General features: G+C 40.7%; 1 protein-coding gene across 1 annotated transcript in view; it reads left to right on the top strand.

The window, feature by feature from the left end:
• The window catches only part of DDX31 (DEAD-box helicase 31), a 90,058-nt gene that overhangs the window by 39,288 nt on the left and 31,658 nt on the right, over positions 1-19,112 (top strand). Inside the window, 4 exon segments of the mRNA XM_078149976.1 lie at positions 22-72; positions 2,497-2,636; positions 10,962-11,043; positions 18,759-18,870. Of these exon segments, the coding sequence (XP_078006102.1) occupies positions 22-72; positions 2,497-2,636; positions 10,962-11,043; positions 18,759-18,870 (385 nt within the window).

Below are 19,112 nucleotides of genomic sequence, written 5' to 3' on the forward strand. Positions count from 1 at the left end.
GTGTTCTCTTCTACTTTAAAGGACGTTGCAGCTCGGGGCTTAGATCTCCCTCAGGTCACATGGATTGTTCAGGTAATTTTTCAGTTCTTATGGTGTGGGCATGAAGCAGTACTATATAATCACGTATAGATCCTTCAGCCCTAAGTAAAATAATTATTATTACCCTCTTGGGTGTTGCCTGGGTAACCAGTCAGTAACCAGATTTATCAACACAGTTCTCTTGACATCTTTCCTTTACTTAGCCCACCTTTTGGCTGCAACAAAACAGACAGAATACACAATCAGGTAAGGGAGGTGGCAGGCTCTCCAGCTTCCAGGCTAATGTGTGTCAGAAACTAAAGTTTCAACAAAGATATAGTCCCTGCAATCTGAAAGCAACGTGAATTACCCAGGCCCCCGGGAGGCCTCATTGTGTCCAGAAGGAGATAGCTCAGCTATCCTGAGAGTTGTGTCCATGTACATTGACCTGCAGGGAGCAATTAAGTTCCTGACAGCATCTTACACGTACCTCTAGCTACTAGAAGCTTTGCCAGAGGGTACAGGTGTTAGCACTAGAGTGTGGTGACTTTTGTTTTGTTTTTTTTCTTTTTGTTAGACTGCAGAATGGTATTTTTAAGCCATTTCTATGTGAGGGCCAAGAGAAGTGTGCCTTGTTTATGTTAGTCATGGTTTATTCACATTTTAATAGCCTTACATGACTGTCAGTGGAAAGAACACTGACCTACTCTTCCCAGATGATCACTTTAAGACGAAATTGATTGTTTCTTTTGTCCTGGTGGCTGTATAATGTGCAGAAGATAGGGGTCAGAGCTAATTTTGACGTACAGGAAGCCAAATACGTGCAACAAATTGATCAATTCAAGGCTTCTTACGCTGTGACAATTGATTAATTTTAGATGCCTGGCCTTCCATGTATTAGAGTCAACTTGATATTCTTCTATTTGGCTTCTTGTCAAGAAAGGTTGACTCAAGGAATAAAAAGATAGAAGTAATCTACAGTTAACTCTTGATTGTTTTAGACAACGAAAAGGCTCATTGGCAGTGATAATGCAGTGCAGTGTAGCAGAGAGAGTGCTGGCTTCAGAGTCAGGTAGGCCTCAGATCAAGCCATCCCCCTCAACCCTATCCCCTCCCCTCTACACTGGCTTGTGTAACCCAGGGCAAACCACTGAACCTCCTGGTGCTCCGGACAACTCCAAAAGATGAGAAGGTGCCAGCCTGCATCAGTGGAGAGATTTTGCTCATCGGGGAGTTCCTATGTCATTGAAATCAAATCAGAGATTCAGTCCCTATGCCTAATTTAAGTCTTTGCATATAAGTCCAGTATGCTGTATTCTGTCCTGTTCTTGCCAAAGAGGCTGGGGCTTTGACACTAATCCAAGTACTCAAAAATCAGAGTATCTTGCATTTATGTGGCACTTTATGAGGGGCAGCATTGCATAGTGGATAGGCAATTGGGCAGGGCCTTAGAGTCAGGAAAACCCGTGTTCAAGGCCTACCTCTGACACATACTTACTATGTGACTCTGGGCAAGTCACAACCTCTTAGACAACAATGGAAAGCTTTAAGTTGAAGATGACTTGGTTCTCTGCATTGGCCAAAGCAGTCCTAACACTGGGAGTTGCCTAGACCTGTGAAATCATCAGTCAGGACCAAAATAAAGTACTTTAAGATTTACTAGGCACCTTCATGACAGACGTCCCTGTGATGTTCATTTGTAAAATAAGTATGCTTCCCGTTTTATAGCTGAGTAAATGGGCACAGAAGGAGGTTACATAACTTGCCTAAGGTTCTACAACTAGTAAGTAGTGGCCCCACAGTTCAAACGTGGGTCTTCTCTTCCATGTCTAGAGCTGCTTCTCATCAGTTTTATAACCTACCTGGAAAGGACACACCACAATTCTAATCTACCTTGGGAAAATGGCATCTAGACATTGAGTATATGTGTATACCTCCACAGGTATACACATAATCCACATGTCCCTTTATGGGCATTGTATTCCCTAATCAACTCCATGGGATTAGGGTACTTTTGGAGCACTCTGTTATTAGTCTTTTTCTTCCTCTGGACTGCCCAGTACCCTTTTCTGCCTCTTTGCTAAGAAAATAGGCCAAGGTCATGTGACTTGACTGGAGAAATTTACCCTTGCGCTTGTATTTTTGTCCTGGTTGACTATCTCTGTGAAAAGATGTGAATGGAAAAATGATGAGGGAGGCCTGTGGAGAAATAAAATTAAAAGGAAGATATTGGGACAAGAAGATGTCTCGTTTATCTGAAACTTGGCCAATGTCTGTGTTTGCATGTCAGAGCCCTGTTATTTCCAATGAGGCCAGAAGTTTCAGGGTTGAGTGATTTCTTCTGGTGATTGTCTTAGAGTAACCACAGCCCCAGGATTTAATTCTTGGGATACCTGGAGGCAGGTAAAGGGTATTGCACTTCCAATTAATGGCAATCCCTTGATCTGTGAATTCCCTCATTTTTGTTTCCCTTTTTAGTACAATGCTCCATCTTCACCGGCAGAATACATCCACCGGATTGGGAGAACTGCTCGGATTGGCTGCCATGGGAGCAGTCTGCTCATTTTGGCTCCTTCGGAGGCAGAATATGTCAACTCGTTGGCTTCTCACAAAATCAAGTGAGTCAGAAACCTGAACGAGGTTTCGGCTGATCTCAGCTAATTAACTTTCTGTTGCATTTTCCAGTGGATGGGCCTTGTAAGGCTGATGATGAACCATTAACCCTTGTGATCCCTAAATGAGTCCCAGAATAGCCAGTGGCAAAAACTAAAACCTGTAATATCTTCAGTATACGACAGTTTTTATTGAATTCAAGGCTAGGTGATGGAATGATCTATTGCACTTAGTTTTCCTCAAGAGACAGGTCTGCATTTACTTTCTTTTACTAGTAAAACAAGCCTCTCTTATCCCTATCAGATGCATGTCCCCATTACAGCTTGCCCCATCACCTACTCCCTATTTCTCTCTTCTAAAAAGTCCACAGAAGAACCAATGATGTTATAAATTTAAGTGGCAACATCCAATGAGATTAGGGAGCTGATCTAGGGTAATACATAGAGAATAAGCAATGCAACTCTCATTTTGGAAGTTTTCCCTTGTACCTATCTTCATTCATTCGTTCATTCATTCATTCATTCATTCATCAAGCCTGATATCATGTGCAGAGTTTTGTGCCAGGCCCTGGAGATACATAGTTTAGATAGACATGGGGCCTGTCTTCATGGAGCTCAGCATCTAATAGGGGGATTTGATGCGTGCACAGATAACTGTAATACCTGATATTATATAGGTGCCGTAGAGAGTCACAAAGGAAAATGCTGCATGAGGTCTAAGGGGGACTTCTTTACTTGGCATTTGTCTTACTGTGGTAGAGCTTTCCTGTCTCCCAGAACCAGATATCAACCTTTTCAAGACAAATTTATATTCAGCAAATACTTATTAAATGCCAGCTGTGTACAGGGCACTATGCTAGACCCTGGGGGAGAAACACAGTTTCCATGAGACACCCTCTCCTAGGAGCAGAGAGGCAACTCGAATACCCAATATTCATTTGTGGCAGATACAGTTTGTGAAGCAGTGCTTCTTTCTTTTTTTTCTTTTTTCTTTTTCTTTTTGGAGAGGCAATGGGGTTAAGTGATTTGCCCAGGGTCATACAGCTAGTAAGTGTCAAGTGTCTGAGGCCAGATTTGAACTCCGGTCCTCCTGCAAAGCAATGCTTTCTTTATGGTGTTTTATTTTTCTTCCATTTCACTAAAATTTTAAAAATATGATAAAATTACAGGATCTCAGAGTGGAAACAGACCTCCTTAGAGACCATCCAGCCCACACCTGAATAAGAATCCTTTCCATGACATAGCCAGTAAATGGTCATCTGACTTTGGCACGAAGATTTCCAGGGAGAGAGAAACTACCACATTCCCAGGCAGCCCATCACACTTTGGGATAGCATGCATTGTTAGGAAGTTTTTTCTTACTCAGGTAGAAACTTGCCTCCTCACAACTTCCACCTGTACTACTTCTAGCTCTTTCTTCTGCGTCAAAGTCGAAAAAGTCTCATCCATCTCCCCTTCAAATACTCAAGACAGTTCTTATACCCTGTTCCCTCCATCTTCTCCAGGCTGAATATCCCCAGTTCCTTCAACTAGTCCTCATATGTCAGGAGCTCAAAGCCCTTTTTCATTCTGTGGCCTTCCTGTGCACACCGTCCAGCTTAACAATGTCCTTCCTAAGACAGAGCACCCAGAGCTCAACAGAACACTATGCCTGCAGTCTGATCAGGGCAGGGGGGAGTGAAACTATTACCACCTAGTCCCAAAAGCTTTGACTGTCTTAATATAGGCTAAAATTAGCTTTCTTGGCAGTCATATTACACCATTGACTCACATTGAGTTTGCAGTCTACTAAAACAAAATTGGTTTCACTTGATTGTCTGTCTAGCCGTGCTGCCCCAAACTCATACCTGTGAAATAAATTTTTTTTTTGTTGGTGAGGCAATCAGGGTTAAGTGACTTGCCCAGGGTCACACAGCTACTGAGTGTCAAGTGTCTGAGGCCAGATTTCAACTCAGGTCCTCCTGACTCCAAGGCTGGAGTTCTATCTGGAGCCACCTAGCTGCCCCAAAATAATTTTTTTTAAACACAAATATTTACCACCAGTATTTACATTTATCCCTATTAAATTTTCTTACTAATTCAATAATTGACCAACAAACAATATTAAGGACCTATTGCTATGTACCAAGCCCTGTGCTAGTCTTTGAGGATACAGAAACAAAAGTGAAATGATCCCTACCCACAGGGCACATACAGCCTTTTGGGGGAGGTAATGTGAATGTATATAGATATATACAAAGTAGATAGAAGGTGATTTCGGTTGGGGAGAGGGCTTTGGCAGCTGGGGAACCAGAAAAGGCCTCGGGTAGAAGGTGGCGCCTGTATTGAGTCATGAAGGAGATTAAGGTTTCCAAGAGGTAGAGCTGCAGAGGGAATGTATTCCAGGCATAGGGGGACGAGCAGTGAAGGGGCACAGAAATGGCAAATAGAGTATCATGTATAAGGGAAGAGTAAGAGGGTAGTTTGAATGGATTGTAGAGTGGAAGGAGATTAATGTGTAATAAGGTTGGAAACATAGTTTAGAGTGGCTTGGTGGTGCAATGGATTGAGTGCGAGGCCTGAAATCAGTAAGACTCACCTTCTTGAGTTCAACTCTGGCATCAGACACTTAGTGGCCGTGTGACTCTGGGCAAGTCACTTAACCCTGTTTGCCTCGGTTTCCTCATCTGTAAAATGGGCTGGAGGAGAAAATGGCAAACCACTCCAGTATCTTTGCCAAGAAAACCCCGCAAGGGGTCATGCAAGGACATGACTGAAAAACTACTGAACAGGGTTGGAAAGGATAGTTTGGGGCAGGTTGTGAAGGGTTTTAAATTATAGGAGTTCATTTAATCTTATCATCAAGAGGGAGCTACTGGAGTTTATTGAGTAGGGGAGTGACATAGTTAGATCTATGCTTTAGGAAAATCATTTTGGCAGCTCTGTGGATAACGACTTGGAGTTGAGAGAGATTTGAGGCAGGGAGACCAATTAGATGACTATTGTACTAAACCAGGCATGAGATGCTGAAAGTCTGAACAAGTATGGTGGCTATGGGTAAAGAGCTATAAGGATGGATTCAAGAGGTGTTGTGGACGTAGAAATAACAAGACTGATCCATGAGCAAAGCCTTGAGGTACACCCAAACATAAGGAGAGAGATGTCTATGCTAGTCCTGCAAATGAGAGTGAGAATAATTGGCCAGATAGGTAGCAGAACAATAACAAGTCAGTGTTGTCAAAACCAAGGTGGGAAAGGATATCTACAAGGAGGACTGGGGTAATCAATACTGTCCCATGTTGCGGAGCAGTCAAGGAGAACAAGAACTAGGAAAAGGCCATTGGATTGCCCAGTCAAGAGACTTTAAAATTAGGTTTAGTCTAGTGTTCTAGACTGTCAACATCTTTTTGAATCCTAACTCTGTTGTCAAGTGTGTTAGCTATCTCTTCTGGCTTTGTCCTACCTATAGATTTGATAAGAGTGCTGTCTGTGCCTCTGTCCAAGTCATTGTTAAAGATATAAAAGGCAGAGGGCCAAGTGCACATCTGTCTGATTCTTTGTTGGAGATGTCCTTCAAAGCGGATATCAAACTGCTCAGAGCTATACTTTGAATCTAGCCATTCAGCCAGTGCTGAAGCAACCTAATTGTGTATATAATTATGCCTATCTTTTCCATAAGCGTAGCATGAGAGACTCTGTCCTTCAGACTTGCTAATTTTAGAACATTATGGTGGAAAGCCCAGATCAATGAATTTGGAATGGAAATTTTTATTGTGCACTTAATGATGTCCAAGTTACTGTCCCAGTTCTGTTTCTTATCTGTTCCTATCTGCTATTGCCACAGACTTTTGCAGAACCCTTGAGTTTCTCCTCTGCCACAGATTTAGGAATATAGAATTTAGAGATGATCTAGTCAAGCTTCCTAATTTTACAGATGACGAAACTGAGGCCCAAGTAGGTAAAGTGATTTGCCCACAGCCATACAGGTAGTAAGTAAGTAACAAGAGTCAGGATTTGAACTCAGTGGATTTGCTACCATCACACTGCTGCTTCTTATTTGTAGAGAGGTTCTGTATTTACATAGACTTTTGTTCTTCTCACCCATAAGCAAAATTTTAGTTCTCACTCTTTAGCAATTATTATGTAAGAGGCAGTTTTACTCCACGATTCCATCCTGACTGTGATCCAGACCTGCATATTCATGTTCCCTCTTCTTCCTGATCAACTTCCTTTTCCTACATATACTTCTTCCTCTGTCTCTCTGTATCTCTCCATGTGTCTCTGTCTTTCACTCTCTATGGTTTTCTTAGTCTGTCTCTCTGTCTTTCTTCTGTCTCTGTCTTCGCTGTCAAATTGTAATTGTCTGATGCCAGTGTTGGGGCCATCTATGCTTTCTACATTCCTATATTAATCCCACTTGATGTGGGTTTTTTGGAAGACAATGTGAATACAAATGGAGGGGGGAAATTTGGTAGTAAATAGTAACCTGTTCTTAAGCTGTGTCCAGTGTAAAACCAAGGAGAGTAACTCTCATCCCTGGTAATAGATTTCTTCCGAAAACAAAACAAAACAAAAACAAAAAAAACCCAACAAAATAATTCTTGGTGAAATCCTCTTTAATTTGTGGCATTTTTTAGAACAGAAAAACCTCCACATTCTGTGGTTGGTTTGGTTTGTTGAAGAAGGTGAGCGTAGGAATTTTTTTTCTCATTATAGTTCATTAAAAAAATTTTTTTTGAATTTTTATTTTTAGTTCCAAATTCTCTCCTTCCACTTTGAGAAGGCAAGAAATACCATATCCATTGTACATATGAAATCATGCAAAATATATTTCCACATTAGCCATGTTGTGACAGGAGAAAAAAGCAAGAAAAATAAAGAGAAAAACAAATAAGCAAACAAAACTATATTTGAATCTGCACTCAGAGAGCATCAGTTTTATATCTGGAGGTGGCTAGCATTTTTCATCATGATTCCTTTGGAATTGTTGTGGATCGTTGTATTGATCAGAATTGCTAAGTCTTTCACAGTTGATTATCATCACAATATTGCTTTTCCTGGGTACATCATTCTCCTGGTTCTGCTTATTTCATGTTGCATCAGCTCATGTAAGTCTTCCCAGGTTTTTCTGAAACCATCCTCTTCATCATTTCTTACAGTACAATATAGTATTCCATCATAATCATATACCGTAACTTTTTCAGCCATTTCCAGGTGATGAGCATCCCCTCAGTTTCCAATTCTTTGCCACCCCCAAAAGGAACTATTATAAATATTTTTGTACCTAAGAATGCATAGGAAATATTACAAGGATAATAGATAAATTTAGCATTTGGTCTTTAAGAGGAATATGGACAGACTAAGACATTTATCTAAAGAGACTATTCCTGTTCTAGATGTTATTGCCCTCACGAGAAACTCCAGGTACTGAGGAAAGGTTATTATGTACCTAGCATAAAAAAATAACTATTTATTAAACTTGCTGCCTCCTTTTTTGAGAGTGAGATAACGTACCTCTGTATCATTAAAAAAATGACTGTAGCTCACATTTCTGCAGCACTTTAAGGTTTACAAAGTGTTTTCCTCACAAGAACACTCTGAGATAGGTAGAGTAAGTGTAAATATCACCGTTTCACTGATGAGTAAACTGAGGCTTAGAAAAGATTGGTAGCTTACATTCACACAGCCATGTTTAAGCTAGAATTTGAACCCAGATCGTCTACTGCTTGTCCAGTGTCCTTTGTACTGCACCCCCCTGCCTTTACACATAGGTCCCTTTGATAATCAACATGAGAAATTTCAACCAAGTGAGAACTAGTTGCGTGGTCTATGATGGTGAAAGGGGACTCTTGCTTTCAGGAGTCCTGCCTGCTCCCGAGTCCATAGAAGAAGTGTGCTTATGTTTGTGTGCACACATGGGAGAGCCAGGCAGCAGGATGCTGGGATGGCTGATGAATCATGGAGAAGATTCAGAAAGGCAGGCTGAGGCTCCCAGCAGCAAGGGCCATCACAACAAATTGCCGCCTGCCTTCATAAACGGAGCATTGTGGAGCTAATCCTGACAATTTAATTTAGCATACAGGGCAAAAGACAGGTGCACTGGGCCTCTGCCTCTTCTGTCTAAATGCTGATAACTTTGCTCCTGCATCCTTTTGACTTCTTTGTATTTGCCAACTTCTTAACTTTTTTTCCTCCTCCCCTTTAAATGTGTTTCTAATGAAAGTCATCACTGATTTATTAAAATGTAAGCGCTTCATCAAAATGTGTATTCTTAGATCAGGCACCAGACAGTTCCCTGAATTTATTTATTTATCTCTTTTCATGGGAAGGTGGGGATGATCCAGATCTGTGGCTAGAACCACAAATAATCAGAGCTGATTCTCTTTGTTCCTCAGAAGAAAGGATTTCTTAGAAATAGGGAGGAGGGCCCTTTAAACTGTAAATCACTCAGGTTCATTTTCTGCTTCCACTCATCTGAAGGCATTTGGACTCCTAAAATTTGCCACATTCAAGCCAATGGTCCAGAAGTCCTTTCCTGCCCAGAAAAATTAGTGGGCCCATCACATTTAGGACAACTGTATACATCACCTGTCCGTCACTTAGTCGCAGTTTTGGAGGGTTTTGATTGCCTAACTATCCCTCCACTCCCCATCCCCCCACCCCCATCCCCTACTCCCAGCTTCTCTTCAATATTTGACTTCGCTTTCTGTTTCTATTACATTTGTATCTTTCCTCTTTCTTCTGAAGGGGGAAAAAGCCAAGAATGGAAGCAGGTGGCAGAGAACTTGGCTTCTGCTCTTTTATTTCCTCAGCATTCCAAGGATAATTGTGGAGGCAGCCTCGACAGGCTTTACATCATTTCTTCCTCATGTGAGAGTGTTCTTAGTAACTTATTTTTTAAAAATGGTTTCTCCATGAAGTTATCAACATATCACCCCTGTGTGCCCCGGATACCTTTGCCTGTTCTCACTCCCCTCTCTGACTCTTCCTGCTGTAAACTCTGTTGAGTTATGAGCTGGCAGTATGCGGGGGGAGACAGAAGAATGTGTATAGGAAGGGGTGGAGGTTGTTGAGAGAAAGAGATGACACATTTCAGGCAAATCACTTGTCAAAGACTTGACGTTTTCATTCATAGCTGTGTCACAGTAACCTTTGGGGGAAAGGGGGAGACTTGTCTTCTTTCACATAAGAGGTTGCCATTCATGTTTTAATTTGCTGTTATATTTTTTCAAAAATAAAAAAAACAACACAAAAAAATCACTTGTCTTTTTGTAATTCATTTCCCTCCCCCAGAACCCTTCTCTTATCTCTTTCTTGACGGGAAAGGAGTTTTCTCCAACTCTTTATTTCCTGCTTGGTCTATGTGTAGAGAAAGATAGGTTCGTAGGATTGAGAGCCAGAAGGGACTTTGGAGATTCTTTGGGCCAACATCATTATAAAGAGGAAGAAACTGAGGCCCACAAAGGTGAGGTGACTGACTCAGCTAATTAGCAGTAACACTATGTACTCACTATTCCTAACTTATGTATACTGAGGCTGTGACCAACCTGAAGAGTTGGATGAAATCTCAATTTTCTGGACCAGACTTTGCACTGGTTGGCAAGCCTAACTGTGCTACCCTCATTTCTGAAGTAGAGCCCAGCAAAACAGCTTTTTTTTTTCCCTGATAAGGTTCATTTTAGCTATTTGCCCACAAGTCCTGCCATCTTTTCAATTATGCACAAGGACTGATGAGATAGTGTGACTTTTGGTCTGCCTAATAATTGAAAGGACAGGAGCACTGACCATATTACATGACAGAATAAGAACATTTTATGTAGTTTTATAAGGGTAGAGGCTTTGACAGTCTTGCAGCCTCAAGTTTGGTGCTTTCCTCAATAATTATCTTTTCCAGGATATCAACATGATAATAGACAAGCTGTATTAAACTACTTCATTCCTATGTTCCCAGTGAAATGCAACCACTTTTGGAGAACGGGGAGACTTGAAAGCTCTCTGTCATTTCTCTCTGGTCCCACTACCTTCCACCTAAGCCAATGTGGGACCAGTAAATATTTATTTCATGTCAGAGAGTTGTTAGGAAATAATGAAATCATCCCTAAAGCTCAAATGCTAACTGTTTTAGGGTTTAGATTAGCTGAGGAGGCGTGGTGTTTTCCTGTAATTCTGCCTTGGATCTCAAACCACATATTAACACAGTGGTCCTTCTCCCTTTGGGATTCATGAAGGTTTAGCAAAATATCCACTTTTCTCTTTTCTTGACTTTGATTACCTTGAATAGGCCATTTTTATGCCATAAGCTGTCTTTTGGAAAGAAAGAAAATTCAGTCTGAGATATCTTTCTTGTTTCAGTGTATCTGAAATAAAGATGGAGGATATTTTATCTATTTTGGCAATGGATGATCGTTTTAAAGGAAGACGATGGGGGAACAAGGTGAGTTTTCTTGTTGAGATTTGTTAATATATTTATTGCTAGCGAATATGACCTGTTTCTTGATTTGGGATAATGTTAAGGGTTAGCAATTGCCTGTATTAAGTTAAACCTGTATTCTAAGAGCCATGCAAATTAGATGGGACCAGATTAGAAGGAGCATTGATTTTCTCCCCTCCTCACCACCCCCTCTTTGGTTCTGGACATGTTTGCTGGTCTCATCCAGTTAATGGGCTACAGTCCATACTGGAAGCATGCCATACAACAGCAGGCAGAGTTACCAGAAAGGAGGTCCAGGCCAGAATGAATTTGGAGGCAGAAGTATATGCTCAACCCTGGTGGTCCCTCTCCAGATTATCAGCAAGGACAACTGACTCCAGTCCTTCATCCAAGACAGCAGGAAAAAAAAAATATCTCCATGTCTCCTTTCAGACCCACTCATTTCATCCATTTTTTAATGTGTGTGTACTATACACAGAGGAAGAGTAAAGTTGCATTCATTAAGAAGAAAAATCTTTATTATCCATGCAGCTCCATATGGAAGTACTGAGCAGTTGTAGACAGCTCTGAGCATCCTTGTCTCCTCTTTCTATCAGGCTTTTCACCCTGCTGGGCAATAATTTCCACACCAAACCCCTATACTCTTCAATATGGTATGTACGCACCTATGCGTAAACACATTGAGATGCTATCTGTAGTTTTGTCCATGAAATATTAATTATTTGAATTTTAGTACGCAGGTTTAAATATTTTACGTTTGTTTCCTTATGCCTGGGGATAGACTAGAAAATCAGAGCCAGGTAGATCAAGCTTAAAAATCCTTTTATTCTTCCCCATCTTTATTTGGATCTGTCTGAGGTACTGGAGGGCTGACTGATCCTGTTGTAAGTTCTCTTGTTAAAAAGGGCAGTTGAGAAATTGTCTCCAATATATGAAGAATTAAAAACCAACTACCAACCAAGTCAACCTTCCCTGTTTGTTCCTAGAGAGCTGGAGCTCTCTAAACATTAACACAGAATTAACTTCCTTTTAGATTTCAAAAAAGAAAAGATTTAATTCTATGGAGCTAAAACCTCTCAAAAACAAATATTGTTGCACCAAAAATCTCTATAGAACAAATTCATATTTATATAGCGCTTTGAGATTTGCCTGGAAGGCACTTTCTCACAGCCCTGTGAGGCAGGTGGAGTCGGGAAGATTATTGACCCTTGTTAACAGATGAAGAAACTGCGGCTTTAAAGGTCAGGTAACTTGCTGATGATCACGTGTCTGAAGCAGCACTAAAACTGTCTTAGATAAGCCCTACTGATCCTCCCTTTTTTTCAAACCATGCTTCTTTGTTGTTTGTTTGTTTTTTAATTCCAGCACAATAAAGACACTGGGATAATGCCACATAGTTGGCTGTATCACATACACACACACACACACACACACACACACACACACACACACACACAGCTATTGCATTTAACCTGTATACAGCCATAGGTCTTTGTACAACTTCTAGCTTTGAAAACTGAGCCTGTTTTAAGTTGGTGGGCAGGGGATAGTGGGCAGTAGGGGAGGGGCATTGGTCTACTCTAAACCTATGATTTCATCAGTGTGGAGATCTGCAATCTATAGTCTTAGAGAATTGCCTAGGACCTTAAAGGTTAAGTGACTTGTCCAGGGGCACACAGCCAGAATGTGACAATGGCCAGACTTTAGCCCAGGTTTTCCTAGCTCTCTATCCACGATGTCATGCTGCCTCTGAAGTTTTAAATCTACATCCCAGTCCTAGTAGTTCTCATACAAGTGCTGGAAGGTGTGCATAGCACTTTCCTCACAACAGTCTTTTGAGTTCGGTTAGTACATGGGTTGGTTTGGTTTTTTTAACCCCATTTTACAGATGAGGAAGCTGGATCAGTGGTCACGCAGTAACCACAGGAACCTAGAAGCCCTTGAAAGCACATACATTCTTCTCCATCCAGTAAGAGAGGTCATCTGTGAGACACTCTTAGATCTTTCCCTGAGGAAAGTTCATATGCCTGATCTAAAATGGTTTTAATGATAATAATAATTATGCATATGTAGAGTCTTAAAAATTTTAAAGTACTTTTATAGAAATGCTCTTAGTCAAGCCTCACAAGAACTATAGAATATAGTGAGAGCAAAGATTGTTATGCCCATTTTTCATATTTGTAAACTGAAGCTCAGAGGTGCAATAACTTCCTCAAAGAAACCAAGCTAGTTTGTATCAGAACTGGGAAGCCCTCTGATCCCATTCTGGTGTTTATTCCACTGAACCTGAGTTAACAGTACTTTAGCAGTTTAAGGATCTAGCTCACTGGTATGGGTACTTCCTCCCAAAGACAGTTCAACCCCTTCATAGCTCAGAAGACAGCTTTTGAGAGTTACTGTGGCCAGAAAATCCATCCCCTGTGGTGAAGCTGCTGATGAGTTCCTCTGAATATAGAACTGGGCTGACCCTCCCACTACAGACTTGCCATCCTTCACCAGGTCTGTACTTGAAACCAACCTGCCAGAGCCTGTGCTCCATTGCCTTAGCCTTTGAGAACTCGGGGGCATCACCACACCATGAAGAAGCATTGAGGGAGGGCTTTAGTGATCATGATACATTTTATTTTGTCTAAACCTGTGAGTTCAATGGTGGGAGGTAATTCCCAGCATGGAAACTCCCTCCCCAAAGCAGGTAGACCATCCATCCAGGGGGATGGAGAGGTAGTGACTCACCAGGACTTAACCCTATTTTCCTCTTGACTCCAAGGCCAGCTGTCCAGCTACCCTACCATGTAGCCTTTATGATGATGATAATAATGAGGATGGTAACTATGCCTTGCCATTTTTTGTTTTTTTTACCTGTTAAGAGGATCGTCACACATCTCATTTTAGCTTTATGACACTTTGTGAGGTCTGCTCTATTCCTTCCAAAGGATTAGTATTCTCATTTCATAGATGAGGAAACTAAAGCCATGTGAAACCTTAGACAGTTGATTTAGTCATAGGAGTAGGATTAGAATGTGGGTTCAATGCCTGGAGGCAGCTGGGAGGTGTAGTGGATAGAGCACAGGGCCTGGGGTCAGGAAGACCTGAGTTCAAATCTAACCCCAGACTCTTAGCCTATGTCCTCAATTGTAAATTGGGGATAATAATAGCACCTACCTTGAAGGGTCGTTGTAAGAATCCAGTGAGATAATATTTGTAGAAAGATCTTAGAAGAAATCCTGGCACATAATAGGCATTATATAAATGCTTATTCCCTTCCTCCCACTTTTTTTCATCAGACTGCCCCCAGAAGGAACACAAACATTTATCTAACTCTCTGGAAACTGAAAAGAGCTTGACCTAAAAAAAATTTTTTTTGACCCAAACTTCAGAGGTTATTGGAGATTGAGGTCAAATCAGATAGGTATAGAGTACCGGCCCTGAAATCAGGAGGACCTGAGTTCAAATGTGGCCTCAGACCAAACACTTGACACTTATTAGCTGTGTGACCCTGGGCAAGTCACTTAACCCCAATTGCCTAACAACAAAAAACAAACAAACAAAAAAAAATAAGATAGGTATAGCAAGCTCAGTGCACTTGGACGACAGGTCTGTAGATCAAAGGCTACAGTATTACCCCCTCTTTATGTAGAAGAAGAAACTGAGGCACAAGAACAGCCACACAGGAAGGAAGTGTGAGAAGTAGTATTTGAACCCAAGTCCTCTTGACTCTAGAGTCAGTCCTCAAACTAGCTTCCTAGTGTGGGTAGTCTGTATTCTGCTACTGGCCGCCAAACAGTTCTTTCTGGGAAGGATGTCACCATTCTTTGTACCTTTCTTCTAACTGGTCATGGTAGAAGGAAGAAAATTAAATTTATCCTGATAAAGGTTTCCTTTTCTCCTCAAAGTGAAAGATGGCACCTGCATTTCTCTTTGTAGTTTGTGGAACCTGAAAAAGTAACTTTCTTGGCCTCTGTCCTTCAGAAGTGTCCAAGATATATTTTTTTTCTCACCTTGATTTGAGAAGCAATCAGGAAGACTTCCTAGGAGTTAGAGGATTTATTGTACCTCATTAAGGTTCTTGGTATTTTTTGTTTAAAAAAAAATTGATGGAAACTGTACCCAAATGACTCCAAATTAGTGGCATCACTGAATAAAATTCATTGTATCAGGTATTAGATGTCATGTAAACAAAAATTCCAAGTTAACTTTTTTGAAATCCCTGATAAATATGCATTTTTTAAAAAATTTAATCTATTTAATCAAAATAGTCAAGTTGATCTCTGTTGACTCAAGCTAAAATAATCCTGACCCAGGTGAATAGTGAGAAAAATGGAATAGGTACCATATGCAACTTCTAATCCTACTTTATGTGAAGAACCTAGTACATACAACTTAACTTGCTTCCCATAATTTACATGATCTCCTCTGTCTTACGATGAACTATGCAGATGCATGTGGGTACAATCACTATGTATTTTACACAGACATACAGAAACCTCATTATAATGCAGCTCTTCTTCACCTAGCTCGATTGAAGTCCATTATAAGTATCCCTTCGGCACACACCTTTTTGGGCTTCTGTGAGAAGTAAGAAAGTGGTGAAGCACCTGTAAAATGTATATTTCATATTTAGGTATATAAAATATATATGGCTAACGTCTGGGTGTGTGAATGTTCACCCACCTACAAAGAGAATAAATCTGATCTTTCAACTTTACTGGGAAACACTCAGAAGGTTCTAGGGACCTTGGGGGGGAAAATCAGCCTAGCAATATGGTGATTAAAGCAAAATCCTTCCATTTTGTTTAAAACCATCTTGGAAGCTGGAAATATTAGGGCATGGTGTTTGAAAAACAAACCAAAACAAAACCCACCACCACAAATTTATTACCCCCCCAAAAAAATTGTTTGGTCTGCTGCTCTTGATCTTTCTCTCAATCTAATGGGCTGTGAAATTTCTATCCTTATAAAAATAAGCCCCAAATTGTCTTTGCTACAGTTTCTTGTTGCTGTGAAATAAGTCTTGAAACTTAGCCTAACTTGAGTTTTTCCTTTGGCATTGTAAAATATTAAAATCAGATCACTAACCTCTTGCTCTCTCCTGTTTGATCTGTGTCTACCCTCCCCAAGATCACTGGGGCTTTCCAAACAGAAAGTATGGCTTGCTCAAAGAACTGTAGCGATTTTTCCACCTTAACAACCATTGTCCTCCACTCCATTGGTTGCAAGTTAGCTTCATTAACCAATACTGAATCTCTGTGCCTTTGAGGGTGGGGGAACCAATCCTATGGGGTATTCATATGCCTTCAGGGGTTTGACCCATTCTCATTAAGGGAGCATTTTACCTGTCTGGGGTTTGAGATTATGCAGCATAGCTCTGGCCCCCTCCATTTTCAGTTTAAATTTAGACTGTCCTCCGCAGAAGACAACTCAAAAATGCCTCATTCGTTATCAGGAGGGGCAATTTTAAAATAAAGTATTTCTGGAAGGGGGGTAAGTGGGGATGAGAGAAGGAAAGAAAAGCTTTTCCATAAGCACATTTTATTTTCTGCCATTAATTTTCTTTTGTTTTCCTCAAATTGACCTTACCATTTCAAAACCATGAACCTAGTTTCATCTCTTATTTTCTACGTATTTCACACATACACATACTCATCTATCTATATGTATATACATATACACACATGTATACACACATATATAAACACACATATATATAGTATATACACACATGCACACATATTATATATATACATATATATATGTGTGTGTGTGTGTGTGTGTATATATATATATATATATATATATATATTTTTTGGCTAGGAAGAAAAGATGCCTCATTTTGAAACCTAAAGGGGGGAATAAGAAAAGCCCTTTGTAATATATTGCCATATTATCACTAAATCCCCTGACAGTTGTGACACAGAAGCAAGTCACCTGTCACTTAAGCTTGAGGTCTCTTTAATTTTCTCCTGGAATTCGCACCAGGCTGTCTTTAATTTGAGGCCTTTATTGGAATTCTGAAACCTTTCTGCCTCCCTGGCTCTCAGATCTATTCTGAGTGCTGTTACAGAATGTATACAATAACCAACAGAGGGATTCGGAGAGGGCTGAAGCTCTGTTTATTTAACACTCTAGAGGGATTTTTGTGCTTATTCGGTCCTGGCTGCCCGGCTTTCAATATCGCTTTGACAACCGTTCTGCCCTTCTCATTAATTTTAAACAGTTAAAACACAGGAAAAAGAGGAAAAAGTTTTCATTATTAAAGTGCTTTACTTTTTAATAACAGAGGATTCTGTCCGCCAGGGGAAAGGGCATCTTCGCTAATTTCACATTCATATTAAAAAACGCTGGGAAGGTGACAGTTGTGCTGCCGGGATGGCTTAACAAAAAGAGGAGGGGGGAGGGAGTTTGCATTTCACATCAGTTAAGGGGGTAAAAAAAAAATCCTTGTTAATGACAATAGCAAATGTCCACTTTCGTAACACAGTTCCTGCTGACTTTTCTCTTGACATTTTATCATAGAAAACCCTTAGGGGGACCATGTACCGTGAAATCAGCTACACTGTCATCAGCTAAACAGGTGGCAAGGGATGATTTGACTAAACTAAAAACATTTTCAGATTGTTAAGTCTCTATTAAGTACAGAGAGATGCATCGATCAGAAGAATCAAGACTTTTCTTTTATTCCCCCTGTTCTTCCTCTGGCTGTCTTAAGAGTAGAAGGGAATTTGCCTGAGTGTGGTCTTGAGAGCAACCAGCCAAACACGGAGACTTGGGCCAGTGCTTCCCTAAGTTTACAAGTGCCAGTGAATGATACCCCACTCTGGATTTATCTTGTGCACCACACAGAGGGCTGAGGGCTTGGTACCAATTTCTGTTTCTATGAGCCACATTCTACTGGCCTCTCTCCCTTTTGTCCTCACTAAAAGGCATTTCTATTTGATTTGGAAAAGATCTGGAAATGAAACCATCGTTCCCAGGCTGAGGTTATAAAGGAAGGGTACTTCTTCACATGGAAGGTTCAAGGATGAGAATGATAAATTTCAGGTCTGTGAAGTTTTGTTGATGTCATACCACTTCAATGTTATTTCTTATTTGCCACAGAGCTCTTTGAAAGGTCCACTAGCCTTCCTTTAGACCAAATTTTCTGTAGCAACTCAGGACCCTTCACTGCAAACCACAGAGTAACAAGTGTGAGTGGCACAGGGAATTACAGAAACTTGCTATGAACTTACCTCTCCTAAAAGTAACTTATGAAGCCAAATTATAGACTGACCATTATGAAAGACTTTGCCCCAGAGAAACTGCCAGAGGTCTCATTGATAGTTGGAGAGGGGAGAGAAACATAAGACGGAAAGGTACAAAATGCAAGACTGACTTGAAAACACAATTTATTTTCAGTGACACTTTTAAACATCCAAACTGGACCTAGTAAATCCCAAAGTATCACTGATGATCTTTCATTCAGAATGTGAGTGATAAGGGGTCAGACACACAAAAAATTAAAACCGATTTGCTCTCTGCACAAAGCCATCCTCATCTTTGCTTGACTTTAACGTCTTTATATTCCCTTTTTTTTTTCCTCACTAGTAATATTGAAGGGATTACCCCTTTTGGCCCCTAGGTGGTTACTGTGTGATTTTACTGTTATTAAATCTATTATAAACTGCTTCATTATTCCTGACTCTGATTCTGTCTTTCCTTTAATCCTTCCGCCACCCTCCCAGAAATCCCGCAGTGTTGGCCCCCAGGAAATCCGAGAGCGGGCCACTGTCTTGCAGACAGCATTTGAAGATTACGTGCATGCCAGTGCGGAGAGGGTCTCCTGGGCAAAGAAAGGTCAGTGGATTTCTTAGGCGATTACTGAATGGATAGGTCAGCAGAGCTCCCACTATACCCCCCATTGAGGTGGGGGGGGTAAGGGGCGGGAGGTGGGTAAGAGGCCAACCAAGGGTCTCTGCTCACTAGTGAAAGCCTTCAAGCCCAATAACTCTACTGGGTTTGGAAACAGACGCAGGAGGCTTTAAAATGATATTAAATGTTAATTCATCCTTTCACATGTTTTGCACAAATGAGGATTT

The sequence above is a fragment of the Phascolarctos cinereus genome, unplaced genomic scaffold (genome assembly GCF_003287225.1).
Source record: "Phascolarctos cinereus isolate Bilbo 61053 unplaced genomic scaffold, phaCin_HiC Scaffold_2;HRSCAF=192, whole genome shotgun sequence".
NCBI lineage: Eukaryota > Metazoa > Chordata > Mammalia > Diprotodontia > Phascolarctidae > Phascolarctos > Phascolarctos cinereus.